This window comes from Ceratotherium simum, chromosome 6 (assembly GCF_057802395.1).
Source record: "Ceratotherium simum simum isolate JZ-2026a chromosome 6, ASM5780239v1, whole genome shotgun sequence".
Lineage (NCBI taxonomy): Eukaryota > Metazoa > Chordata > Mammalia > Perissodactyla > Rhinocerotidae > Ceratotherium > Ceratotherium simum.
In genome coordinates, this window is record NC_141905.1 from 34,687,286 (window position 1) to 34,705,917 (window position 18,632).

Consider the following 18,632-nt stretch of genomic DNA (forward strand, 5'->3'; position numbering starts at 1 on the left):
CTTTGTAGGTATCACATATTCTATGTGAAGAATCAAATAAGTAAATTCTCTTATCATTTATGATTTATGCTCTAATGATTTATGCTTTTGAATGCTCCCTCTCAGAGGGAGAGACTTATGTACTCATCCTACTGTTAGAATATTTATGGGTTCCTTTTTTTGACAATATGATTGCATAGACTGTCTCATAAAATCTTATGGCCTTGATATTATCAAATCATTTTTACTTCAAGCTTCTTTTATATTTGACAAAAAATCAAGGTCCCAGGTGCTAAGGTAGTGAATATGGTAGTTTAGAGGTATAGACCATTTTCTACCCATCCCACATTTTAAATTGCAAGTGGAAGATCCAAGTTGTATACTGTTCAAAATATAACATATCCAAAGAAGGATATTATGCCAGCACATTAAGCTTACTGTGCATGGTAAAATAGCACCTCGAAACTCAGGATGCTAAATAGGGAGGGCTGTCTTAATAAACCCTGCCCATAACATTTGTACTCTTCCTCCAGAATAGTTTGTATACACGTACACACCTGAATGTGTTTATATGCACAAAATACATATACATCCTTATGATTTTATATATTTATGTTTATCTATATACATAAGACTTATAAATTTGTACTGTTACTGTTTACCAAAGTATATTCAGTGTTTATGTAAGGATCTGTCTATTTGTATGTATATACATACATACATACATACATAGACATAGTGTCATTTTAAGATAAATTTTATGTACTTCTACCTTTTGAAGCATACTGTTAGTATAATTAAATAAAGTATATGCTTTTCTAACATATGTGATGCATTACATTGTTTGAATTAATTTAAAATTTTAATGCATTAGGAATTTGAGAAGTCCCACATGTATATTAAGAAGCAGATTTAAATATGTCAGATACTAAGTTGTACATTGTTCTCAAATGTAACATTGTAGTTCTAGAGCGAACAATTATAATTCAATAGGTTTTTCATATGAAAAGTTAAACCTGGAAGGTTTTGATTATATGACTTAAAAAAACCCTATGACATGTCACTGGTTTTAAATGAACAAGATTTATGAGCATCCTATAATGACCACTTTTTCCTAAAATGCTTTTTGACGCAGTGGAGTGATTATAAATCTAATTATCACATGTTTTAGGCTAAGATGACTCAATTGCCTGAGGCAGAAAAGGAAAAGATTGCTGAGCAAGTTGCTGATTTCAAGAAAGTAAAGAGTAAGCTGGATGCTGAGATTGAGATATGGGATGATACAAGCAACGATATCATTGTTCTGGCCAAGAAGATGTGTATGATCATGATGGAGATGACAGACTTTACAAGGTAATTGTGTGGAAAATGGTGTATCATATTTATAATGGTTAGAAACATTTGTTGCATGAGTGAAACCTCAAGTTTCTCTGAGTGGCAGGTGCCAAAAATCAGGTAGTAGATGAAAAGCAAATAATATAGAGTTAGAAAATTGTAGGTGTGTAGTTCTAGGTGTGTATTCTAAATAAATATGGCAGTTTCTCATAAACTTCTGAGGAATGATTTTAGAAACCACTTTATAACTACTCTTACCTTCACCCTCCTCAGAAATCTTCTCTGTGTATCATGTTAGCATGTTACTTTTACAAAGAAATTGGTAAATCGAGTTATTATCTCTATTGGAGCTATCTGAATGGTTGATTTCCATAGTGACACAATTTTAAAGTGATTTATATATCGTCAAGATTACTGATATCTTTTGCTACTGAGATATCAATTAGATATGTTTAAAATTACAATGACAATGATGTACATGAAGGAATCATATATTGTGTGTATATTCCAGAAGTAATAAAAATGTTTATTATAGCTTCAAAATATAATTTTATAGAGCTAGCTAAAGAACAGTGAAATATATAGTGCTTGCCCTACATGTTACTAAAATATACAAAAATACAACAATTAAAGTAATTTTGTCTTGATGTAATTACAAAAGCCACAGAACAGAAGAATATGCTGAAGCAGACCTAGCATACTTAGGAAATCATTCATTTATATCACCATACATTACATACGAAAATAACTTTTAGATGGAATAATGGAATAATGTAATTTTGAAATCCCAATAAATGAGAAAAATGCACATGAGTCTTTCACTGATATTAAGGTTGAGAAAAACTTTCTAAGCATTACAGACAAAGGAAGAACCCATAAAAGAAGGATTATTAAATTGAACTACATTAAAAATTTTGTGCATCAATAAAAGGTCCTAAACAATATTGAAATATAAGTAGATAATTGAATAAACATTTCTAACAACAAGTAACAAAAATGTGATGTCGGGGCTGGCCCGGTGGCGCAAGCGGTTGGGTGCGCACGCTCCACTGCGGCGGCCCGGGCTTCGCTGGTTCAGATCCCGGGCGCGCACCGACGCACTGCTTGGCAAGCCATGCTGTGGCGGCGTCCCATATAAAGTGGAGGAAGATGGGCACAGATGTTAGCCCAGGGCCGTCTTCCTCAGCAAAAAAAGAGGAGGATTGGCGGATGTTAGCACAGGGCTGATCTCCTCACAAAAAACAAAAACAAACAAACAAACAAACAAACAAAAAATGTGATGTCATTTATATATAAAGAATACTTACAGACATTATAAAAAATTAAAAAAACCCAGAATATCCTAGTACAAGATTGGACAAGAGATATGAGCAGATAATTCACCAATTTTTCCCCATAAAAGATATGACCAATAAACATGTGAAAAATATTTAACCTAAAAACATTTAAAATAAGATTCCTTTCAAATTTGCAAAATTGGCCCAAAGTTTTAAAATAGGCTTGGTACAATGAGGGTATGGTAGTGAAAGCATATGTTGGTATAAACCATATAGTAATTTGGCAATATGTATAAACTAAAAACTTTTATAAACTTTTGACATGTGTATCTATCTATATCTATACATTATATATACAATTTCATAAAGAATACCTTTTAGATATCAGTTTCTGTTTGTCCCTCTTAACTCTTCTCATTTTTTTTCTAACCTTATAGCATAGCTTCTAAATGTCCTATCATTCCCTTTCACACACAGAATAATTTATTTTTAACCCATTGCTCAGTCTCTGCAGATAAAGATTCTGAGATACCTCTCTCTCTCTTTCTCCACACACATACAATGGAGAAACATATAACATAGACAGGCATATGCCTGTGTATAGGAAGCAAAGCTATGCCATAATGGTATTAATTAGTGATTATGTTTTAGTAGTTGGATTGTGGGTAGGTTAATTACTTTTAACTTTCTATAATTTGTTGATTATCTATGATAAATATATATTCATTTTTAAAAATTTATAATTTGGTTTATGTTAGTCCTAGGATAGTGACAGTTGACTAAATTTAAATTGCTCCATGCAACCTTTCCCGAAAGTTAAGACCAAAAAGGAGCACAAATAAAATTTTAAATGATGTCAGCTTTCAGTATTATTAAGATACAGAGAATAGTGTGAATTTCAAATTACCTTTAAGTAGAGAAATATACACCAAATTCCAGCAGAGCTACTGCTGGTAGCTGTCATTGCCATGAGCCTGTGAGTCTGGAGATCAGGGAATGAGAGAATTAAAACACCCAACAGAAGTGGGAGGAGTGTGAAAAGGTAATAAATAAGGTAATAAATCTTTCCATAAGAAAGATGGACCAAAATGAGAGCACTGGATACTAAGTGCTAAAATACTGAACTGAACACAGGCCTGGGATGTGGCATTTTACAACACCAACTGTAGAGATTGAGTTTACAATTAAATGGGACGGGAATTGGGAAGTTAAGAGAATCTTCACTTTTGAGGAAAAAGGAAATACAGGACAGGTGACACTGGAGGTATGTCAGTGATTGAAAAGAAGACTATAAATAAGAAATACTAAGGAACCCAGAGAAACGAAGGAGAATCACAATATATGTTAACCTCTCCACTTCCCCACCACCACCACCAAAAATGTTATCATCCATTAAGGAAAGCATACTTCACAATAATGATGGAAGAGGATGCTCTTGCTCTAGGAACCCTGCCTACAAAGAGGAAGATTCAGACCAATGGCAGGCAAAACTACTGTAAGAAGATATAGAAAATGAGTTCACTTCTGGATACATATGCAAAGGAAATGAAATAACTATCTCAAGGAGATATCTGCACTCCCATGTTCATTGCAGCATTATTCACAATAGCCAAGATATGGAAACAACCTTAGTGTCCACCGACAGACAAATGCATAAAGAAAATGGAATATTTTTTAACTACAAAAAAGAAGTAAATCCTGCCATTTGTGATATATGGATGAACCTGAAAGACATTATACTAAGTGAAATAGACCAGACAGAAAAAGACTTATACTGGATTATATCACTTATATGTGAAACCTAAAAAAAACAACAAAAAAAGAAATGTTGAACTCATGGAAAGAGAGTAGAATGGTGGTGGCTAGGGAGTGAGGAAATGGGGAGATGTTAATCAAAGAGTATAAACTTTCAGTTATAAGATGACTAAGTTCTGAGGATCTAATATATAGCATGGTGACTATAGTTAATACTATATTGTATACTTGAAATTTGCTAAGAGAGTAAATCTTAAGCTTTCATACCAAAACAAAGAAAAAAACCGAGTAACTATATGAAGTGACAGATGTGTTAACTTGATTGTGGTAATCATTTCACAATGTACACGTACATCAAATCTTCACATTTTACTCTTCAGATATATTGCAATTCTATTTGTCAATTAAACCTCTATAAAGCTGGGGGAAAAAAGTGAGAATCAAAACAATTCAGCTGATGAAACCCTTCCATTTGAAAACAAATACAAAACGGAAAAATCTAACTGGAACACAATATTCCAAACTGAAATAAATTTCAAAATATAAAGAGTTGGAGATAACTATTTTTAAGATCTGGACTCAGAAAATCAAAAACTAAGAAGAGAAATGAAAAACAAGAACAAAAATGGAGATTAAGAATGTAATGATAAAATTTAGTGAAAAATTAAAGGATAAAAAAATCTCAAAAATGACAAATAAATTATAAAGTGTCCAAAGGAAAATATAAGATTCAAATAAAAATTCTGTAAGAGGCATGAAGACAAGCAGAAGATTAACCAAGGTAATGACTGTGAGATAGAGAAAGGAGAAAAGAGTCAGAGAGAAAGAGCTTGAAATGGAGGAGAGGCAAAGAATGTCTGACATACGAATACTTGGACCGTTTGAAGAATAACCGAAGAAATAATAAAACAGCTATTATTTTAAAGTATAAATCAAGAATATTTTTCATATATAAGACTAAACTTAAATTCATATATCAAAAGGTGTTAACCAGGTACCTAGGAAATTTGATCAAGCAACACTTCACACACACACATACACACATGTTTTCCTCATATATGAAAAATACTAATATATTCTACATATTATAAATAAAACATACTATATTCTACATACATATGTAGATATGTATATATAGAGAGAGAGGTAGCAAGGTAAAACCAATTGAATAGTAATAATTTATGAAAAGCAATCCTTACCTCCACAGAGGAGAGACAGGTACTTTTACCTTGGTCTGATTTCATTTCTTGTGATTATCTCCATATCTCTAAACAATATACTTTCTTCTCGAAGATAGAATTTATTGACTTTTCCTACAAATGAGGATTTAGGTCACTTATATGACTGTTCATCTTCTTTTCTTTCCTCCTTTTCTTAGTTTGATGAATTTATATATTTTTATTATTTATATTTACAGTGTTTGATAATATTATTTTATCCATAATCTACTTCTTGTTATATGTATATTAGTTATATCTCAACTTCCCACTATGTATCATGAAAAAATTCCCACTCTTGGTTCGCCGGTTCAGATCCCGGGCACACACATGTCGAGCCATGCTGTGGCAGCATCCCATATAAAGTAGAGGAAGATGGGCACAGATGTTATCTCAGGGCCAATCTTCCTCAGAAAAAAGAGGAGGATTGGCATCAGATGTTAGCTCAGGGCTGATCTTCCTCACAAAAATAAAAAAAAAGAAATTCCCACTCTTACCCTTTCTTCTGCCTCTTATGGCCCCCTGTTCTATATCTCATTTATGACGCAACTCCTCTCCACTATGTTTCTCTGAACATTGTTAAGATAGGTAACACTTACACTCTTCTCAATAATTCAATTACCCATGCTTATTCTATAGGTTGATTCTGAAAGCAAGGATTAATAAATAAGTTACCTATATAGGAAACACACATGAAGGAAAAATTTCCAGCAGAAAGTTGAATTAGAGTTTAAATAGGGTTTAAAGTGTCCATACATTTATATGGAAAACAAGACATCATGGAAAGAAACCTTAACTAAGAGCTAAGTTTTAATATCAGCTTGATAAGTGGGGCAATGAGAAGGCTCTTAACCTTTCTCACCAGGGAGTAGTATAAATAATTAGAGTGTATATATATTTATAGGCGGAATCTAGAACTAGAAGGAAAAACAATTAAGGACAAAGCTATGAGAAACAAAAGCTTTTAGGAAGTGGGCAGAGGAAATAGCATTCCATTAGACAGAGGCCTCAAGCAATGATAAGAAAATTTGTAGCTTGCATAGAAGGATTCTGGACCATAGTTAAGGGAGTTTCAGTGAGCGATCGATTAATGGTTTTACTTGAAGAGATCTTAATTAAATGAAGACTGAAAAGAGAGCACAGTTTTGGCAATTCTGTATAGTTGCTTTTGTTTGAGTAGTTTCGTTAAATGGTGAAAGAGAAAAAAAAGACTTATTAAAAGAGGTGGGTGAGGGCCCGGCCCTGTGGCATAGCGGTTAAGTGCACGTGCTCTGCTGCGGCGGCACGAGATTTGTATCCCGGGCGCACACCGAGGCACCGCTTGTCAAGCCATGCTGTGGTGGCGCCCCATATAAAGCAGAGGAAGATGGGCACAGATGTTAGCCCAGGGCCAGTCTTCCTCAGCAAAAAGAGGAGGATTGGTGACATGTTACTCAGGGTGATCCTCCTCACAAAAAACAAACAAAAAAAGAGGTGGGTGAGAGAATAGTAGATGAGAAAATAAAGATACTCAAAGTATTATTAAAGGAGGAGGCAAACAATCAAGACAAGATTTTCAGGTTTTTGAATGCTTAAATATATCTTAGTTTGAAGGGAAAGAAGAAATGGGGAGAGATAGAACGAAATTATAAAAGAGGAATAAACAGCTATAGCCAAAAATGAGATGAACGGGTAGAACACAAACACTGAAAAATAGGGAAGAAAGAGAGAAACAAAAACAGATACAAGGATAAACTTGCATGAGTTGACATGGCTGTTCCTTCTAGTCCTGGCTGGAATGTCCCATCATAGAAGCCTTTCTTGGCTGTCCAGTGTAAAGACTTCCCCGACCTCTCTCTCTGTATCACAAGATACTGTCACTTTCCTTTTAGCAGTTATTACATCTTAGATTATTTGGTTCATTTCTTTATATATCCCCTGCCTCTATATCCCTAACAGAGTGTAATGTGTAAAAGTATGAAATTTGACTTATTTATTGTTTTATACCCAGAACTTATAACATCCTTAACAGTACGTATATGTAATAGTATATTCATATGTATATATAGTAGTATATAATATATAATTGTTGAGAAATGAATTAAGAAATTTAACAATTAATTTAAATTAATTAATAAATTAAAAAGTAAAAAACAACTTGACCTCAGAAGGAACCAAGAATAAACAAACAAAAACCCAAACAAATAAAAAATAATGGGGCAAGCATATGTTTAAGCTCTTGAAATCCACTCTTTTTGTTTGTTCCTTAACCCATGTATAGATCCTAAGTGTTCAACACTAAGATTTTAATTTCAATGCCCATATGACATTAAGAGGAGACACATAGTCAGGGGAGCTGGAGCTGAGATCCTTGGAAGAGCCTAGAGCTGTGCCTCTAAAAAGGAAACTAGAAATGTTGTTTCCATGCACCATCTTGAAGGAGCATCAAGAGAATTTTTTTTCTTTGGAGTCTGGGTCAAATAAAGATCATCTTTAAGAAATAGTGACCTCAAGTCTATGACCTATGAAACCGATGAATTCCAAATTACATAATCAGAAATGCTACCTTTCAAGAAGAACTAAGACGCAAGAGGCAGTGAGGAGGAGAGAAATCAGAAAATATGTTGGTATATTCAAATAAGCCTTGGCAGAACAACAACAATGACAACAAAAAAGACTATTTGAAGTGACCACACTACACAGGGAGTGTGTAAATGTCAGAGATAGAGTTAAAATGGTCTACTTTTCTATTTAGGGAGAATTTTATATTTAGGGAGAATTTAGAAATATTAACATTATACTTTGCTACATAAAGAATGCATATGATGCCTTTTTAAATTTCCAAGGGCTCTCTAAAATAATAAAGTTTTCATATCAGTAGATGAAATTAATGTGGAGGTGTGAGAAGTTAGAAAATGAGAAAAAAATAGAAAAGAAAATGTAGGGTGAATATAAAAAATGCAAACAAGTTATAAATCATGATAGATATACCAGTATTTCTAGTATGTAAATGAAGTAAGCTTAGTAGTTTAAAAAATCTAAGTACAATAATACCATAAGTACAAATGACAAAAAAAATAATCTGTCATTTAACATAGAGGAATATAGAAATCTTTTTTCCAGGAACCATGGGGAAGAGAAGGAAATCTCTCTCTCTAAAAGAGGAGGGACATGTATGAATAAATGGAGGAAATTTGAGGAAGTAAATGCCTAATGACTTCTGTTTGCTGGGTGAAGTCAACTGTAGAATATGAGAAAGTCGAAAATACAGAAGTGGAGTGAGAGCTTGGGTAGAAAAATAGAAACAGACCTGGATATATAAAAGATAGTTAACCAGGAAGATCATTCATTCTTTCATTCATTCATTTATGGTTTGGCATCCAGTTTGAAACCTAATATATTCATTAGGAGCAGAGCGAATAGATTTTCTCTTCACTTATTCTGAGAAAACTAGTGGATTGGGTTTACTTAAATTCCTAGGATGGAAAGGAATTTGCAGCAGAATTTGAGGAAATGAGAGAATTGAAACTACTGGAAAGGATGTATTGAAATAACTGACTGGGTCCAGACTGGGAAAGGAGGCAAATGAAGTTGGGTAGTGGAACAAAAGGTGGAAAGGTAAGGATATGTCACCAACAGGTGGTGAGGATACAGACTTCAGTGCCGTTTTTCCTGCTCTGCATCTGTCTCCCACCCAAAAGAATTGATGTTCTAGTGTTGACATACTTTCAATCGAGCTGGAAAAGCATGCTGAAATATGACTTTGGAAAGGATGCTCAGTGACTTTGAGAGTATCATAATCTGTAGCTAGGGTGTTAAAAAAGGATTCACAACTCCACAGAGTGATAACTCATTGGAAAATAGATACATTTCATGTTTTGCAAAAGCTAAACAGCCTCACATTCTCACAATCTGTAGGTGTCACTGCCAAAGTCATCCACAGAGCAGGAATATTCTGTGTACAAATTGCAGTGAAAGTAGAGAAGCAAAACTGAATTTTGGACACTGATGATCTTTTGCACTTGAACTGAATCAAGATTCAGTTTAATTTCAGTTCATATAAACTGTGATAAATCTCCAATTGTTTTAAAATGGATAAAGCCTTGTACTTTACTTTTTTTTTTTACTCCCGATTCTGTTTTAAGAGTTTTTCTCGGACACTATAATGCTTTTTTGAGGGTTAAATTTAGCAGTTTTATATATAGGCTATTCCTTAGTTCCACCCACGTCACATTTCTTTCATTGCAGGTGTTTTTAGCTTGTTCGTAATGGGACGTGTGAGAATGGGGGTCATAGCTGGCAGTGTAGTATTTATCAACAAGTAGTGACCATATGATCATAGTATACTCTGTCCCACATATAAATTTTACATAGCTATATATTTTTAAAAATAATAAAAAAATAATTATCTTTTCTAAAGTGTCACTGAATGCTCTGTTTTCTCATTTTCTTTAACTACTGTTTTATTATTAAAAAGAGGCATAGTAATAGTAAACTTTGATGAATGCTTACTTTGTACTACATTATGATGAATATATATGTTTTCTCATTTTTATTTGCAGGACAGTTTGATTGATTATTATATTCTCCATTTTATTGTTAAAGAAACTGAGATGCATAGAGGTCAGATAAATTGCTCAAGGACACACAAATAAAATTGAGTTCGAATTGGAGTTGGTCCAACTTCAGAATCTGGGTACCTACTCATTGTATTACAAATCTTTACCCTTGTGCTAAACACAGAACAAGACCCAGTTCTTTCCTCAAGAGGAAAACAAACGGACACATTAGAAGTAACAGCAGAGCCGGCCTCCTGGCTTAGTGGTTAAGTGCGTGCGCTCCGATACTGGTGGCCCAGGTTCGGATCCCGGCCGCGCACCGACGCACTGCTTGTCCAGCCGTGCTGAGGCCGCGTCCCACATACAGCAACTAGAAGGATGTGCAACTATGACATACAACTATCTACTGTGGCTTTGGAGGAAAAAGAAAACAAAAAAAAGGAGGAGGATTGGCAATAGATGTTAGCTCAGAGCCGGTCTTCCTCAACAAAAAGAGGAGGATTAGCATGGATGTTAGCTCAGGGCTGATCTTCCTCACAAAAAAAAAAAAAAAAAAAAAGAAATAACAGCAATAGTTGTATAATGCATTGTATGCGTCTATCTGTAAAAAACATTAGGATTTCAGAAGAAAGGGATTATCAGTGGGGAATAGAATACTCAGAGAACAAAGTATGGGCAAGTGAAGTTTGTATTAGACTTTGAGGTATGGGGATTAGAGATGATATAAGTGAGAAAACTCACAAGGGTGGAGGCCATGAGATGGGAATGAGTTAGATCCATTTTGGAGGCTCTAAGAAAACTATCTAAATACAGCAAGAAGTTAAAATGGGCATGAAGAAAGTGACAGATTATAAAAGGCCTTAGAAAATGGACAGGAGTTTTGTGTGTGTTTTTTAATGAAGTAAGAAATAAGGAACTATTCAAGAAGTGTGATCATGATGGTGGCATGATAGAAAAGAAATCTGAGAATGATATGCAAGAGGAATGACGCACTTTTGGACGGCACTGCTAGCAGAGACTCAACCTACGGGGTTCTAACCACAGCTGAGAGACCCACATAATCAGACAGGCTTTGGAAATTCTGCTGTAGGCTAATAGGAACTTGATAAATTCCTAGAATGTACTGTACCAGGGGCTGGAAAATTTACTTCTGTAAAACTTGGTGAAACCAAATCTGATCCTTGGTGCAAACCTTTTGGCACACCCACCATTTAGTACTTCTTCCAGCCTAAACTGGAGACATGAAGTAGGTTTTGCTCTGGTTGTTTGTGCACAGTTACAAATAGAGCAAGGCAACTCTGTCACTACCACTGGGATACACTCATTTTAGGGCAGAAAAGTCAGACTTGAGTGCTTTAAACATGATTTCTCCTTCATGAAGAGACGTCCATATAGTCATGTAAGCCTTGTCGCATCATTACAATGATTCTGTGGCAAATTCTAATAACTCAGCATTCTTCTTCAGCCTTTGGTACTTTCTAGAATCAGATTTAAGGACTTAAGACTTGCTAGAGGAAAGCAGGTCTTTCCCCTTGCTCTGATTAGTTTCCTAGGCAAGCATTTTCCAAATTCCTGCCTGGAAGATAAGGGTTCTGGGAGCAGAAGTGTGGTGGGTGGAGTGGCTGGAAGACTCTACATTTAGTATTAAGTATTCACACATTCACTTAATACGCTTATTGTTAGTAAAAGGTACTCCACCCCTAAAAAGTCTAAAGACCTCCAATGCAAAGACTCTTTATTTTATCCTCTTCAGAGAATAATCTCCAGACTTTTCCTGGGGTGAGGGAGAGGCAGATGTTCAGTGATAGAAAGTAGGGGAGAGGATCAAACTGCCTCTTTCAGTTTTTCCCTTCACCCCCAATTCCAATCATACATGGATCTTTCTGTTAAAATCAACTTGATTCTTGGTTTTCCCATTGGTGGTTTGGACTCTGGCTTTCTCAGGTGGATTATATTATCTACCACTTGTCTTCTGCTTTCTAGTGTCCTAATATTTCTTGCTACTGTCTTTTCTCCCATTTTGTTTTCTCCATCCTAGTGGGATTAGGTCTTTAAAAGAAAAAAAAGCCATCTATAGTTTCAGTGGGACTTAAAGAAGGAAAAAATTAGATACATGTGACAATCTGCCATTGTAAGCTGGAAGCCCACTAGGATTTATTAGAGTTGTGAAAGTTTTCCTCTTTATGATATTTAGAGATTAGATTATAAATGTTTTCTTCGTAAATTATGATCCTCTTTCCTTCTCTCACTTCAGCTAACTTTTGTCTAAGCAGTATCTTGACTATGAACTTAAAAAGTTCTCACATTTCATAGTTTCTATAACACTGGAGAACATCTAATTCTTTCCTCCCATCTGAACAGGATATTTCTAACTATTTCTAGATATTTAATTATATCTTTTATGATCACTTCAGGTACATTTTTTTTAAGTTGCTGAAAAATTATAGGCAAAAATGCAAAAAAATGATAACTCTTCCTCAAATAAGAAATATAAACCATCATATTCATCTTTGCCAAAAAATTATGATTTCTAAGAGTGTATCACCTTTAATGTTAATTTTAATCAAGTTACAAAATTGAAAATACCTAGAAAAAAGGAATCCTGCTCCAAGCACTAATATTTTTAAACCATTTATTTTCAAATATACCAGAGTTGAGGCTGGCCTGTTTGCGTAGTGGTTAACAGCACATGCTCCGCTTCGGCGGCCCAGGGTTTGCAGGTTCGGATCCCAGGCGCATGCCCATGCACCTCTTGTCAAGCCATGCTCTGGCGGCGTCCCATATAAAATAGAGGAAGATGGGCATGGATGTTAGCCCAGGGCCAATCTTCCTCAGCAAAAAGAGGAGGATTGGCATCGGATGTTAGCTCAGGGCTAATCTTCCTCACACACACAACAAATAAATAAATAAATAAATAAATAAATAAATAAATAAATAGGCTTGAACTTAAAATAAATAAATAAAATAAAATAAAATATACCAGAGTAGTGTCCCTATCCTCATGAAATTTTATATTTTAAGATAAAATGTGATATAAATTTTTACTTGAAAAAATGTATTAATTTGACAAAATTTGTGGGCTTCTAGAATTTACATTGGTTCATTTACTGAGCATCTACTAACAATATCAGGCACTGTCCTTGGTGTTATGGGTGTGCCAATACCTACAGTGGAGAATTTTGAGTTAGGGCTGCGTAAGACAGAATGGAAGAAGAGGTAGGAGATCAAGGAGATGGGCAGCAAAGCAGAGAGGGAAAAGAAAAAGATCTAAAGGAAGAATACCAGGTGGGAGTAGACAGGGTGACAGCAGAAATTCAGCCATGAGAGACTGCAGAATCTTGCTAGGAGTCAGGATTATAAATAAGGAAAGTAAAGCTTCCAAAGATTTTCTCACCTGGGTCTACTTATCCTGGGTATATGAAACAATGACAGATGTTATATAAGGGATCTCTATTAGGCTGTTTATCAGACCATAGAAGGATGGGAAGGCACTTCGTTGTCAGATTGTCTGCATTTTTTTTTTTTTTAAGGATTTTATTTATTTATTTATTTTCCCCCCAGAGCCCCAGCAGATTGTTGTATGTCATAGCTGCACATCCTTCTAGTTGCTGCATGTGGGACGCGGCCTCAGCATGGCCGGAGAAGCAGTGCGTCGGTGCGCACCCGGGATCCGAACCCGGGCCGCCAGCAGCGGGGCACACGCACTTAACCGCTAAGCCACGGGGCCAGCCCTGTCTGCATTTTTAATTGCATTCGAATGGCACAATTCTGTTTATGAGAATGATGTCCTAAAGAAAACTTTGGAGAGAAATAGCTGTAGAAAATGAGTTGATTTGTCTGTCAAATTAATGTGGATGCTGATTTATTTCCTTTATCAAAGTGGGGCTAATTCCTTCCTGATTGTTTCCTCTGAAGCTTTGAAGATTGATATTTATCAATAGGAAAAAAAGAACTGCTTATAAACACTAAAAGAGTATATTTTGATGATATAGAAATTTAGATAACCTATTTGTTAATAGATATCCCTTTCTTGGTAATGGGCCAATCTTCTTGGGCGAAATGTGGACAACCACAAGATTATTCAAATGCCCCTGAAATATTGCAACTTGACAAATGTTAATTAATATTATAGTATAAGCCCAACCATATGTATGATTAGCATGGGAAAAATACAACTTTTTATTTCATTTTGATTAGTTACCCAAGAGAATGGTGTATGCTGCGTTTTCCAAAATGCCTGGAACTGGCTTATCCTGTGTACTTAATACCACAATCAGCAATTCTTCTGGTTTTATATTTCTATAATATTCCTGAGAATGTTCTCAGAATCTTGGCCAAATCAGCTAGCTAAGCCTACCTGTCTGCAAATGGACCAGTTTTCTCAGGCATTTTGTCACTCTACTCATTTTAAACGTAGCCCATTACACTCAATGTTGACCTAAAATATGGAGGCATGTGTGGATCTAAAGGAGTTTGCTGTGAAGCGCTGAGCTCTCAGGTTCCCATATACCCAGGAGATCCTAAGTAATGACTGGGCAATGGAAGGAGATACTTTGAAGTCTGTGAAGCTGAAGGGAAAAGAAAAGAGTACTCATAAATACTCATGGAGAAATAGTCTTGCATTCATCTGTAGAAAAGGAGTCCTTGGCTGAGGCAGCTGCAGAGTGACTGTAGATGAGGAACTAGACTGGGAAGTGGGAGTACATTTGTTCCTAACCCTATGCATTCCCCCTACTGGACATAGGCTTATATTTAAGAAATCTTTTTGCCCTACCTTCCTTTTCCAAGATACGGTCCTCAGAGATGAAATAGAAAATGAGCAGAGGGAGGGTAGAAACTCACCTTGCCTCTGTTCAGCTAGGGCTTCAAAATTAAAGCCTTTCTGGAAGCATAGCCAGAATGTATAAAATTCATGTGTTCTATGCCTCACAACCTCTTGTTTGTTAAATAAGGAGTCTGTTTGCACCTGGCTTGTTTTGCTTTCTGAGGTAAAATGTTTCTATTCGAATATAATGTGTTAACAGCAATAGCAGTTTAAATGTTTTAGCCCACACAGCAAAGGGAATAAGAAACGTGGTAAATTTTGTTTTTCCTTTTAAAAACAGTCTTATGTCCTATGATTTAAACTGTAAAGGAAAAGAAATCTAATTTTTGCTTTATTTGATAAGGTTACTGAAATCTCTTTCTCATATATACTAAATATACACATAAATATCTGGCAAATAATTGAAAATATAAAATATGAAATATGTGGATCATTTAAGATTTTAAAAAAACTTTTCCAGCTTTCCAATTTATAACTTTAAGGAGGCATTCATTTTATATTTGAAATAAATATTATATCAAGGAAGAAGAATTATTTTTCTGTGCTCCACAATCATGGCTCACTTTTTTTTTTTTGGACAGTGAGTTAGAATAATTATAAGCTATTATCATTGCCTTTTCCAGGAACATTCTTCTTGTAAAGAATCAGTTTGTTTTCCTTTGTGGTGCCTTGAATCACTGGAAATATTATTCAGTAATGCCAAGGAGAAGTGCTTTAATATAAAGGAGAATGATTCTGTCTGCCAGTTATTTTTACATGATAAAAATTTACATATATTCCAACATGATAAGTAATCGGCAAAAAATTTAGCTGATATAACATCTTAGTAATTGTTTATTAGACTTAACTGAGGGTTAAAGACACTCTTACCTGAAATCTGGCATTTCGATGTCTAGCTGTAATGAATTTATGAGAGACTTTGGTGAAATGGCTAGATCAATTTCCAAGTGGCAAAACAGTTCTGTATTGTGTGAGTCTGCAGAGATTTCAGGTGGATAGAATAAAATTATTCATTGCTTTAGAGCACAGGAGACTAAACTATTAGAAACGTAAGACCAAAATGAGAACATACAGAACTTATTTATTCAAAGCTTGCTACAGCAAAGAAGTCAGCCACCATCACTTGCTTTTGGCAGAGACTCAAAAGCAGGCAGGGAAGAGGGAAAGCTTTAAAATGAAAAAGGGAAGACTTCAGGTATCTCTGATTGGAGATTGTTGACATAGGGAAGCTTCAGGTGAGCTAACTAGAAGCAGGGTGTCTTACGTGATTGATTTGAGGAGTATATTTTCCTTCCTCTGATTGTTACTGAATTTACAGCAGGGGCAAATATAGGTAGAGTGGCTGTCGTTGCCCAAGTCCTGACCATTCTAGGTGAATTGCTGCAGAGGCTGTGGTTTAGTTTCTTGACCTAGTTGCTGCAGAGATTGTGGGTCAAAGCTTTATTGTCATATTTAGTCTGGCCATTGTCCGTTTGTATATTTGGTCTGTCAGAAATTTAAATAATAACCATTTCTTCCGGATGGTGATGGATAATCATATAAACAATATTGAATTAATTTTATGTTTAAAAGAAAATATTTATTTTTATAGAAAAAAGCAATTTGTGATCATCTGAATCCTATAGCAATGGTGTAACGAATTTGAAAGTAACTGGTTTTAAAAAAAAAAGGAAAAACAGTGAGCTATGCCAATAGGTGGACCTTTGTGAATATAACTAATTTTATCAGTCTTATTCCTGCTGTGTTTCAAGAACCCTTAATTAGTACAGTTAGAAGTTTCTTTGCTCTTCTGCAGTACTTTCATGAATATATTCTACAAATAGGATATTTTTTTCACACTTCATATCTTAAATTCCCACTCCTATGTCTAACTCTCTCACTTCCAAAAGTTTTTAATGCCTTATCCTCAACCTCATCATGTTTCTTGTCTCAGATCCTTCCATTTTTCCCCTGATTTATTTAGTCATTATGTTCTTCCTTTATTTTCTTATACAGCCTAGACTACTTGACCTGTTCTATAACCACTCTCTCATGGAAATCTTGATCTCTTTGTCTTTCATGCCCATATGACACACAAATCTCAACCCTGCCTCAATCCAACCACTGCCTTTTTCTGTCCTTTGCTTGAGCTTCAGATTTTGAATTTCACCCATTTTCCCTTCTGACCAGGTATGTGTTTGTACCAAGAGATGTTAGGGAGGGAACCTCAGAGAGATACTAAATTCTTGCTACTCTATGTATTTGCTTTAGTCATTTTAAATTTGGGGTGAGGGATGAGGGAATCCTCTCTCTAGATAAATTCTTTTACTTTCTCTAAGTCTTTGGGTTCTGTTGAGCACCGTACCTTGATTACAGACATTTGCCTTCACCTGTCCTATCCTTCACTTGGAATAAGTACCCACCTTGAAGGTAATCTTTGATACTTACATTTTGTGACCATATTCCCTGATTGTGGGTAGGAATTGATGTCAGTGCCCCTACCTTGTCTGTCACAGACTCGTTATCTAGGTCCTTTCTGCTTGGTCTTGCCAACAAGGGCACTGGTTGATTGCATACAACTGTATAAATATTAGTTATCATCATCATTATAATTATCATGACACTTAAAACATGAGGCTGCCTTCCTTTGTTCATTTAATGGCAGGGTGGCTGTTTAGTGATTTTACTTTCTCCATGGAAGCTTACTCTCTGCTTTCAAATTTTTATGTTTGCTTTGTTAGACTCTATTTTTACTACAAACATAGGATTTATATCACAAATGCTAATTCATGGAATTTTTATTGAATTCAGATATTTTTTGTCTGTCTATAAGAACAACAAAAGAAAAAAATGAAAGAAATAAAGAACCCTCACAATTCCATTATTGTGGAGTACAAAACATCCGGAGTTTTGAATTAGATATTCTTGGCAATTAAATGTTTTAGAAAGAAGAACTGAGCTCCAGGTTTTCCTTAGGAAAACATCCAGAACTCCCCAAATTCCATCCTTATCTGCAGAGAACGTTTCCTTATGTCGTACAGACAAAGCTAACACTTTAGGAAGGCGTTCCATCAAATTTCTGATCTAATGGAGTTGATAGTATGCAGGAAAAATAGAAATAAAAATGAAAGCAAATGATTTGTAAGAATGAAAACCTTAAATATATTCTTATGCCCTTTGAACATTAAAACTCTTTTTTGTTTATAACAATTTACCCACATATGTAGAGAACTCATTCAAAATTTTCTTAATAATCATTTATTGTAACTATTTGGAACCTACAAAATGTTTTAAAAGTTCACCAACATGGAAAAAATAGCTGAATTAATTCATGTGAGCTATTTCATAGAAGTTTTGACTTTTCAGTTTAAACAGATACTAAAACTACCTGGGGGAATTATTTTTAAAGTAAATAGTTTGAGGGAAAAACAAAATGCAGTGAGATGAAGGCCAAGAAGATGGAAAAAGAAGTCAAAGATTCATTGAATCATTTGCTCATTCATGAACTCATTCATTCATACATGCCTTTAAAAAATATTTAGTGAGCACCTGTTATACATCAGGGTCTGTTCTTCATATAAAAAACAAATCTAGATTTGGATTCAATTTCTGCCCTCAAGGACTTGGAGAAATTAGGGGAGGAATAAATGTGAGAATTAGGAACCCAGATAGTGACCTGCTAGCCTTGAGATACAATGAAGACTTCACAAAAGAGGGACTGTTGAGT

At 35.0% G+C, this 18,632-nt stretch overlaps 1 protein-coding gene across 1 annotated transcript in view; it reads left to right on the forward strand.

The window, feature by feature from the left end:
- Window positions 1-18,632, forward strand: part of LOC147916836 (catenin alpha-3) — a 218,166-nt gene that overhangs the window by 78,039 nt on the left and 121,495 nt on the right. Inside the window, exon 3 of the mRNA XM_087432144.1 lies at window positions 1,151-1,332. Coding sequence (XP_087288270.1) covers window positions 1,151-1,332 — 182 coding nt within the window. The remainder of the gene's footprint in view (window positions 1-1,150; window positions 1,333-18,632) is intronic.